The following is a 10,678-nucleotide window of genomic DNA, read 5'->3' as shown; positions in this document are numbered from 1 at the left end:
AGTAGAGGCTACTACATGGCGACGTGTGACGTAGTCTCAAACCGTCCGCAAACTTCACAACCGGGCATGTCGGTCGTACCCCACCGTACTCTACAGAGCCTGCCCGCGCGCGAGGCTGGATACTAGCTATAAAATTACAGTTGTTTAACACTCCAAGCAGAATCCAATCCGTCAGCGTAGGCAGTTCAAATTCCACGCGGCAAGATGTTGTTAAGTCTCGAGGTCGCATCATTCTAAATCCCTCAGTGTTCACTGACGTTGTCTGCCGTGCATGCAGATATCCAGCTATCGGGATCCGCTGCGTAAAAGCGCAACCTCACAGAAAGAAGTCTAGCTCTGAAATGCCAACTGTAAGATTTGAAAATGTTGACATGTGTGTTGATTGGTCCTTATTTTCAAACACCTACATGCTGTGTGAAATACAATTGGCTAGATCTGATGACTATTTGCATACAGACACAATAGGTCGGGAGGTCCACTGTAGCTAAATTCAGCTTTTGTCACCTGCCAGTTCACAGTCAAACAATACCCACAAGGAACTAGGTGAAGATGTGTTACTGTAATTGTTAATGATTTCATACATCAGTCTGGTAACAAACATATTGTTTTTGCAACAAGCATTATCCACAAGGATAAAAACGAATGAAGGCTTCCAATGCGAGCGTGGGTATATCATATACGCCATGTTTTCTTTTGTTTCAAAAGCACAACATTGGTCTCTAGACTGAACAAGGAGCTTTTATCAGGTAAAAGCTCCTTGGACTGAAGCGGCCGTTTAATTGATAAGCTTAGGGCGTAAAATGACAGACTACCCCACCAAAGAATGGTGTAGAATGTTATCATCAAACGTGTTAGATTTAGACTTTACTTAGAATGTCCATTTCGTGTAGTTCAATCTAGGCAACAAACTGCCGCAGAAAAAAAAAAAAAAACGAATATTAAAATTGAGCGTGGGTAAGCCATGTTTTCTTTTGTGTCAAAAGGTTTAAAAAGTCAAATTAGTTGATTAGCTAAAAACGTGAAACCGAAGCTTAAGAATGTAATAATACCAAACGCTGGTATATGACGCGCTCAAAGTTATTTTTAGTGTTCGTTCTAGGTAACAATTCATTGGAAAACGATGATACGCGCCATTCGTGCGTAGACCTTTCTTTGTTCTTGTAAAACAATGCATTCATTTATATCAGGCGTTTGTGAGTTTTGTTGACTGAAAATGCCAGACAAGTCAATACACATCCGCTTGGAGAGTACTTTTATGTAAAGCGGATGTCCTGTACCAATCTTACTCAAACCTATTCTTATGTCAAAGTATCATTACGTCTATCAATTCACACACAAGATGGTCTCTTGTTTGGCATTACTCAAGACACGAGACGTGAGCAGGGGCCGCATATCCCCATACATGTCTAATTACCGGATGTGCAGGCATAAGCGGTAATATGCAGGACCCGCGCTTGTCATTACAGGATATCACTGCACATGCCCCGGATACACCAGGTTTCACGGGACATATGCAACCCCAAAAACGACCGGATATTCAAGTTTTCGTGTAGTGTCACCTGTCTGTTGTCCACAGTGACAGGCACATTGTTGCCATTCTCCTTCAGCTCGTGTGTGGAGCTGCCCCCAAACAGGTCGGACATCCCCACACAGAAGGTTGCCATGAAGTCTTCCTCTACATCCCCCTCATACTCCAACATACTCTTCAGACTTTGGTACAACACCTGTGGGTACAACACAGAACGAGGTGATCAGAGATGGCAGACTTCACCCCCTCATACTCTTCACCGAACAGGTCCGACATCCCTACACAGAAGGTCGCCATGAAGTCTTCCTCTACATCCCCCTCATACTCCAGCATACTCTTCAGACTTTGGTACAACACCTGTGGGTACAAGAACAAGGCGATCAGAGATGGAAGACTTCACCACTTGATACTCTTCACACTTTGGTAAAATAGCTGTGAGAACAACAACGTAATCAGAGATGGCGGACTTCATCCCCCTCGTACTCTTCAGACTTGGAACAACAGCTGTAACAACACAGATCAAGGTGATAGGAGATGGCAGAATTCCACTCGCTGGCAAAACATACAGAAAATTCAATGCTGCCTGTGGAAAAAAAACAGAAGCTGCACTATGCCCTCTGGCAGATCATACAAAAACTGCAATGCTCCCTCTGGTAGAACATACAGAAACCGCGATGCTGCAACACATTTCCTTGCTGAATCTTGAACAATGGGCATAACATTTGACACAAGTAAACATTTCTTTCGGAAGAAAGTAAAACAAATTGAAGAGTTCTACATAACAACATATACTTACAGGATGGGAGTCTTGCAGGTCTAGAAATGTTCCCTTCTTGGCCATGAGTTTGCGATACACCACCATGGGAAAGTGAACGTCCAGGATGACGTTGTTGTAAATGGCCAGGCCCAACACGATGCCTATGAGTTTGAACTGGGCGTCGGTTTCAAACGACGAAGGGTTGAACCAGTACATGTGTGTCTGCTCGTCGTAGATAAACATTCCTGTCAACAAACAACAGTCAAGTCTTAAAACAGATTTCTCTAAGGAAAACTTTAGTTCAGTCCAAATCTAGATTTCAAAAAGCTCTAAAATCAGACGCCTTTACTATTTATAGTGAGCAGGAATGTCTCCAGCTTCGAAGTTTTTCAGATTTTTGGGATGGATGGTGTGAAATTTTTGACAATCCCAACAAGCAAATTTCTGTTGCAGAAAGGAAGGAAAGGTCCTGGAGACAGCCCTGATTGTGAGCCTGAATTACCTGTATATAACAGGCTTAATTTGAGTTTGGAGTATACTAGCGTGGCCACATACATGTAACCAACAGCTCTTCTAGAATTAGTGGTTGCTGCTAGATACCAGTTTCGAAATCGCGAACTTCAAATGCCACAAAAACCTCCTTTTCACTTCTAGCGCCAAATTGAATTCTCGCAAAAGTAACTGAAGTTAAAGTACATGTAATTACCATAGTCTGCGTTAAAGATCTCTTCCACGACCAGCTGAAAGAACTCCTTGGACACGCCCCCCTCGTCTATCCCCTGCTCGCCCTCAAACTCCACATACAGCTGCTTCTTCAGGTCTGCTGGGTTCTCCATGGAGATCATCTCCAACTGGAACATCAACAAAAACATCAACATCAATATATCAACAACAACATGAACAACAACAACAACAAACTCCACATACAGCTGCTTCTTCAGATCTGCTGGGTTCTCCATGGAGATCATCTCCAACTGGAACATCAACAACAACATCAACAACAACAACAACAAACTCCACGTACAGCTGCTTCTTCAGATCTGCTGGGCTCTCCATGGAGATCATCTCCAACTGGAACATCAACAACAACATCAACAACAACAACAACAAACTCCACGTACAGCTGCTTCTTCAGATCTGCTGGGTTCTCCATGGAGATCATCTCCAACTGGAACACTACATTTACAAAAATGTAACAAGAAATTGGATGCCAGATAGCATAAACGTACTAGTATTCATTTCATCTCAAGACAACTGGGTTTTCCCCTCTTCAATTTATGACAGTTGATTTCCAAGAGGACCCAGCATATACAGGACAAGATTGGGACAATATCACATATAAACAATCAATAAAAGCTCTAACCAAAAGTGATGGATTACCTACCCGGACAAGAGCATCATCAATGATGTGGTCTCTGCGCACCCTTAGTTTGAGGTACGGCTGCACGACTTGGCCCTGCACCAGGCTGTACAGTACCGTCATGCGCCGCTCGCTGAACATGCGTACTCTGTTGTCGTAGTACAAGGCAAGGCTTTTCGTGGCCGGCGTTAGAACGAAGGGATAGTTCAGAAAGGAAAATCTGTCCTCCAACTGGCTCTTGTAGTAGGTGTAGTCCTTGTCCACCTCTAGCTGCTCGTTGAGGGGTTCGTTGTGGAAGTCCGTGAAGGGGAGGAGCGGACACCGACAGTTTATGACCCTGGCTCCCACCTCCTTCTCTAGCACCTGCAGTGGCGTGGGTTTCCTCTCCTGGCCCTCGTCTGACTCAGACGACCCGTGCCTCCTGCGCTGTAACGACGCGTCGGGCTCGTCCGTGTCCCCAAGCTCCACCTCTCCCGCCAGAATACTTGCTATGTAGAAAATGCTCAGCACCTTCGCCGCGCTGGTTATGGCCGACTCGTCGTTCACCAGGTGAACCCGCGAGAAACTCCCGCTCAGGACCTTAAACGTGATGAGCTGCTGGATGGTCTCCACCAGGCCCCGCAGACGCTCCGCGCTGTAGCTCGAGAAAAACCTGGCCAGGCGCGCCTGCGCCTTGATGGGCAGCTGACTCATTGCTCGACAGAAGAGGGGTAACGCGGTCTCTAAATACTCGGGACTGTGTAGGTTTGGGTTCTCCAATATTATAACAAACAAGTTCAGGTACCTAGGGTCCTGCTGATATGCACAGTGATACCGCAACTCCAGTTCCACATTGGGGGACAGGGATATGAGTCCGTTCAACAAGGCGTTTTCCACGCCACTGTTGCTATGCCTGAACAGGGCGGCGTACGACCTTCTCACCGCCTCTACGTCTATGGTTAGTTCGTCCTCCTTGTGGATTTCCTTCTCGGACAGTTCTCTGTCGTGTTTCTCGATCTCTGTGCCGGCGTCGGACGCCTGCGTTTCTGGCTCGGCCTTGCAGAAGCTGTGCTTGAGGGCCTCCACGCTGGAGAACACCTCCCCGAGGGTGCGTATGACGGGCGAGAAACTGCCGTTTTTCTCGCAGCCGTCCAACATCTCCTGTAACCCTGCCTCCGTCAGGAACTTGGGTTTCCTGTCACCTGAAACATAGGTATGAGACCACAGGTAAACATTAGGAGATGGAGAATAATAATCTCCAAGCAGATCCTTTGGTAACATAAGATAGAATCAAAAGCTGCCAGAGGAGTGAAGCTGGCCTAGGAGGGTGTTTGGCTACCAGGGCATGGCAAATGTACTAGTACACCTCTTGGCTGACTACACTCCTTGACCAGTTTATTGCTATCTTATGTCATCGTAGGATCTGCTTGGAGATTAGGACTATAATATAATAGGAGAATAAGCCAGCTCACAGTTTGAATTGCACATGAAAGAGGTCAAAGGTGAAGGTCCCTAACTTAAAAACAGTTCTTGTGAAAAAAATGCTTGTCAAAATATGTTTTGTTTTTGTCTCAGGGGCTGTCACCTTTGACATATAACCTATAAGTTAAGTATAATGCATTACATTGAGAATACACAGTTCAAACCATGGGCCTGTTTATAAACAGCATTCCAAAGTTCTGAATTATGCAAATCTTGACCTGTTTGCAGTGGTTTTATTTTCATGGTGACCTGCTTCCTGACAAATCATAACACAGTGAATGTATTGTATGACTACAGTAACTGTAATACAGAATTGTTTCAACTGCAATATCTAAACACAAAGAAAATGTCCATTCCACTCCTTCCATGCCATGCCATGGTGGCATGTAATGAAATCCCCACAAAAATATATGGGTGCATTAAATATTCTTATCATAACAACTTTAAAGTGATGGATATGTGATGTATACCAAATCAGTGCATTAGTTGCATAGATAACTAAACTATATTGATACCAAGGACATGGCTCATCTTTACATGTATATACAATGTAAAATAAACATGACCCAAAAATAATGCTCAAAATAAGTCCATACAACATATGCTACCTTAAAAAACATGCAGACTAATACTGAAATAGTTGTTTACAAAAATAAAGCAGCTTTTGACAGCACAGTATTTAATTCTAAAACAGACATATCTGTGACTGTAAAATGTGTCCATGCATGTATGTATAGATGTACATGATGTATGGACACTACCAGCCCCTGCACATCCATACATAGTGTGTCAGGATCAGATTTCAGCTGTATCTATTTTTGCTACACATTGCTACTGTCTCCTTATCATCACTTAACTCATAATCCACTTCCACTATCCTCTCACTCAATACTGTAAACAGAGATAACTTCCTTTTCAAATGGGACATCTTTAAAAACAAATGCATAGCACAATCAAAAGCTTCCCATTGGTTGGAGCGAGAGAATTTGAAGGCAACTGAACTCTTGCCGGAGCAGTAGACACAGCTGTCCTTGTGGTGCGCAGCTGTGGTGTCATCAGCCGATTCCTGAGCTGTCCGTTCAACGTTTTCCCTGTTTTCCTCTCCCAGTTCGTCCGCGGCTTCTAGCTCGGAGGCGAGCAAGAGGAGCCCCCAGTCCAGGCCAGCCCCCTCTGCCTCCCATGCACTCGCCATGACTACAGTAGTCTACTGTTACTACACAGGTCCCCAGACAGTACAAACCACCACCATGGACACCGTCATGTCACAATAGGAGAGCCTCAGGGTCAGGGGTCACACAACTGTTATGGCCGATGGGGGAGGGGGGCACAGACCTTGTTTTTGTAAACGTCACATCCTTTCAGGGTTGCATTATATCCCAGCATATCACATAGGACTCCTACTACATTGTATATGCCAAATAGCGTTTACTCAAGCAACTAGATATGATTTTGGAAACCTCCAAACGTTTCAGATAGCATCCAATATTTTTCATCATTGACACTGAGAAGATCTTGTTAAAGATCAAGTTTTATACCATAATATTTCATCCTATAGTTCAAGGACCTCGTACCTCAATGACATCTTTAGATTAATTAGAGCCTTTGTGCATTTCATGCAAACAACTTTTACATTTACATAATCAATGCATGGTGACATAGACCTTTTACTAACTTACACATGTCACAAAGATGAAATTCCCATCATCTATCACTATGGCATTTTTATATTGATTATGCAAATCAGACCCTTATGTCCATGTTTGGCGTTTGTTTTCGTCTCACCTATCAGAACTTACATGCTCTGTGTTGCACATTTAAAGTTTTCTATAATGTTTCCCAACCCTGGAGCACAAAATGGTTGGAAATGATGGTGCAGGAAATATATAGAATGTTTTTTTCATACATTTACATATATACATTTGTACATAGGTATACTAAAATAACACTGCAGCTTGTTATACCTTGCTGTAACACCATGGCTGAAATATTGTGTATTTGCTGAATGCAACTGAAAAAGTGCAATGAAAATCTAAAATACACTGATGCCACTGGCTTTCACCAAAAGAAAAAAAGGTTTCTGAAAAAAAGAGAGTATTATACTAAGTAAATGCAAAACTCTATTCAGCAAAAAACAATCCCTCACCTTGTTTTCCTGTGCCCTGCAGATTGGACTTGTGGCTTTCTTCTGTACACTGTACCGGAGCAGAGATGCTCTCTCGGACCCCGTTGGTAGTTTGTCTGTCGTTTGTGGTGCGTGCAACCTTCCTGGGTTTGGGGCTGCACAGCGGCGCTTTGCTCTTGAACAACTCCAGCGCCTGCACAGCTGCATCGTTCTGTTGAGGAGTGAAAACAGCATGAAGCAAGAAATCTGAGATATCATATACTCGTACCTCCGTGACATATGAGTTTTTGTGAATTTCTCAATGCTATAGTCCTATCCATAACAGATGTTAGTGATCCTCCCCTTCTATAAGGGGTCATTTGATTGACCATGATCCATCCATGGACTATATTCCACACCACTTTCAGGACCGGTGTCAGTCTGTGATGTTGCAATATCTGAAAATACTGCTAGAGGGCCCAAATTGCCATGATTATTCCACATCTAAGGTGACAACCTCCTGGCAATCAGCAAGTTTGGCCAAAGGTCTTTTACAGTGTGATACTGACTGAAGGATTACTGAAAAGGAGTGAAGATGAAGCAGGGTTGGACAAGTCCACTAGCCCTATTGTCCCGGGCAAGTGTAATAGCCCATCGGGCAAGCTCAAGTCCTACCCAACTTGCCCAAATGGTCAAGTAAGATTTTTCAATGAGTGAAATTTTGATATGCTTGTTACTATTCACAGTCATGGCATCAGGTAATGGTCAAAATAGAAAAATGGAGCCATCGATAAAAGAATTCCATTGCTGGAAGTGAAAATGCGTAGAAAAAAGTCATTTGAATTTTCGGACAATGTTTTTACGTACTTGCCCGATAGTACAAGTGAATTTTAGAAAACTTGTCCAACCCTGTGAAGGATGGTCTTTACCTTGCTGAGTGGGCTGAAGCTTCCACTGGAGGCGCAGGATTGGTTACTACAGGCGGAGTTCCCACAACCCTCCGTCAGCTGGTAGTAGTACAGCTCGATTTGTTGTTTCACTGCAGCTCGCTTCCTACAGAGGGGGAGGTTTGGGTTCTGTAGAAGCTAGGAGTAGTCATTATCCCTGCAATCTGTTTCTATTACACTATATGCCTGGGTATTTCTCTGTCAAAACTGTCTAAAATGACCACTCGCGACTGATAAAATCTGACCTGACAGGTGGTCATTATAGACAGGATCGTTAAAGCTTGTTTCAATGTGAAAATTATCGACTAGGAAATCACCAAAAAGTGGTCACATTGGCCAGGTTTTCCTTATGTACAGGTAGTCACTTGTGTAAGTTTGGCAGTACATATTTACAAAACATACATACCTACAGTTGTCAGGAGTTAAAAGTTAAGTCAACATATTGACTTACTACAAAAAGCTTTATTAAAACCTCTCACAAACTTAGATTCATCAAACTTCAAAGATGAAAATCGGCCAACAGCACCAAGTTTGACGCTAGTAGTTTCTTTTTTTTGCCTGATCATTGTTCTTATATCAAATTTAAGTCATAAAACAATAAAGTATGAGTTTTTTTGTTATGTTCTTACATGTCAGCGTCTTCTGGCTCTTCCTCTGTACTGTAGGAAAAAAAAACACAATTTAAGGTCTTTGAAATCATTAAACAGTAAGTTTATAGACCGTGCTAAAGCTACTGTAAATATCATGAAATATTTGCAGTAGTTTTTATGAGCTTCCTTCACAGCCTTCTAGGAGCCACTGCATTCATTTTTTGGGGGGAGCACTGATATTCAACATACATGTACTTACAGGTTCTTATGCCAGGAATGTCGTATTTACGAGGGAACAATCCATCACCATAAAAGAATTAACATAAAATCACTGCAAATATTTAATGACTTACAGTAAAAACCTCCAAGCAGATGTTACGTCTCTGACTCGAGGAACTGTTAGGGAAGTTTGGCCATGTTACAAATTTTTATCCTGACATCTGCTTGGAGATCTGTATCTGTATCTTTATAGCCGGTATAACCGCCGTTCGGCGTAACACACCAGCTTCGCAGGTACGCGGCAGCAGCTGGATATATCACACTGAACGACCCGTCACACCTCACTTTTGCACACCTTTCTGCAACTGTTCTGTAAAACTACCCAGAGAAGATGCCCTTACTAAGATAAGTAGCTGAACCTGTCCAATTGATGTTCTGCAAACGGCCATTCCCACTTGTTGATACCACAGGTGAAAACGTTACAGTGGGTGTGGCCACTGAATGATTGACATCTATAATAACCACATGCTAAGAAAATACTTCCTATATTCATTTCCTCATTGCATCCTAAAGATCTTTCCCGAAGACAGTATAGGTCAAATCTGGAAACCCCCTGACTGAGTCGTTGACTGGCTTGAGCTGGTTACAAAAATCATATCTGCTTTCACTTTTGCATTAGCTGATCTGTCACTAGTCTCTGGTTGTATCATTCACACAATATAAATGCTTAGCTAATATTGTTATCTACGTTAAACACAGCCCTTTTTGTTGGGGTTCTGTGGTGTGATTTTGCCTGTGTGCATGTTGTGTGTTTGTCAGTAGAGCAGGGTAACGCAGTCATCACCAACATAGCATCACATACCCAGGTTCCAAGCCTGCCGGAAAAGCAGCAGCTTGCACCGCCTCCGATTCCTCCTTTTTGCTCATAAGATCTCTCCGTAACAGCCTGAAGTTTCAAAGCACCCTTCCAGCACACGAGGATCGCACGACATGGGCGTCTTGTGTGTCGCACGACAAGAAAATTCTTGTCCTTTCCTCTGGATTCTGTCTTCTGCAGTACGTCCCAGTCCCTCACGGCGCATGCGCACGGCAGTTTATCAGCAACCGCCATTTTGGATTCTTCCACAGATTTTCGGTAAAGGGATCATTTAAGTTGTCCCGAGCATGTAAATGAAAATTAGTTGTCCCGAGAATATTAAAGAGATGCATGCAAATAACTATGAATGCATCAAGAAGACCAAAAGAATCCAGGAGAAACCAGGACAAACCAGGAGAATCTAGGAGAATACAGGAGAAACCAGGAGAATCCGGCAGAATACAGGAGAAACTAGGAGAAACCCGGAGAATCTAGGAGAATAAAGGAGAAACTAGGAGAAACCAGGAGAAACCAGGAGAATCTAGGAGAATCCAGGAGAATCCAGGAGAAACCAGGAGAAACCCGGAGAAACTAGGAGAAACCTGGAGAATCCAGGAGAATACAGGAGAATACAGGAGAAACGAGGAGAATCCAGAAGAAACCCGGAGGATCTAGGATAATCCAGGAGAATCCAGGAGAAACCTGGAGAATACAGGAGAAACGAGGAGAATCCAGGAGAAACTAGGAGAAACCTGGAGAATACAGGAGAAACTAGGAGAAACCAGGAGAAACCCGGAGAATCTAGGAGAATACAGGAGAAACTGGGAGAAACCAGGAGAAACCAGGAGAATCTAGGAGA

General features: G+C 43.4%; 1 protein-coding gene across 2 annotated transcripts in view; it reads right to left on the bottom strand.

Moving 5' to 3' along the window:
• Positions 1-10,061, bottom strand: part of LOC118419535 (ubiquitin-protein ligase E3A-like) — a 14,139-nt gene extending 4,078 nt beyond the window's left edge. The window contains exons 1-8 of one of the 2 annotated variants that reach the window (XM_035825965.1): positions 9,826-10,061; positions 8,784-8,813; positions 8,137-8,260; positions 7,250-7,439; positions 3,670-4,826; positions 2,992-3,136; positions 2,325-2,530; positions 1,560-1,724 (exon numbers count right to left, since the gene is read on the bottom strand). In XM_035825965.1, the coding sequence (XP_035681858.1) occupies positions 1,560-1,724; positions 2,325-2,530; positions 2,992-3,136; positions 3,670-4,826; positions 7,250-7,439; positions 8,137-8,260; positions 8,784-8,813; positions 9,826-9,890 (2,082 nt within the window). In that variant the 5' untranslated portion in view covers positions 9,891-10,061. Of the gene's footprint in view, positions 1-1,559; positions 1,725-2,324; positions 2,531-2,991; positions 3,137-3,669; positions 4,827-6,108; positions 6,471-7,249; positions 7,440-8,136; positions 8,261-8,783; positions 8,814-9,825 lie in introns of those variants that run through there. The other variant, XM_035825966.1, reaches the window with a different exon arrangement.
• Between the last annotated feature and the right edge of the window lie 617 nt (positions 10,062-10,678).

Source organism: Branchiostoma floridae, chromosome 7 (assembly GCF_000003815.2).
Source record: "Branchiostoma floridae strain S238N-H82 chromosome 7, Bfl_VNyyK, whole genome shotgun sequence".
In the NCBI taxonomy this organism is placed as follows: Eukaryota; Metazoa; Chordata; class Leptocardii; order Amphioxiformes; family Branchiostomatidae; genus Branchiostoma; species Branchiostoma floridae.
The sequence above is the reverse complement of the archived record's forward strand: the minus strand, read 5'-3'. Positions and strand labels throughout refer to the sequence as shown.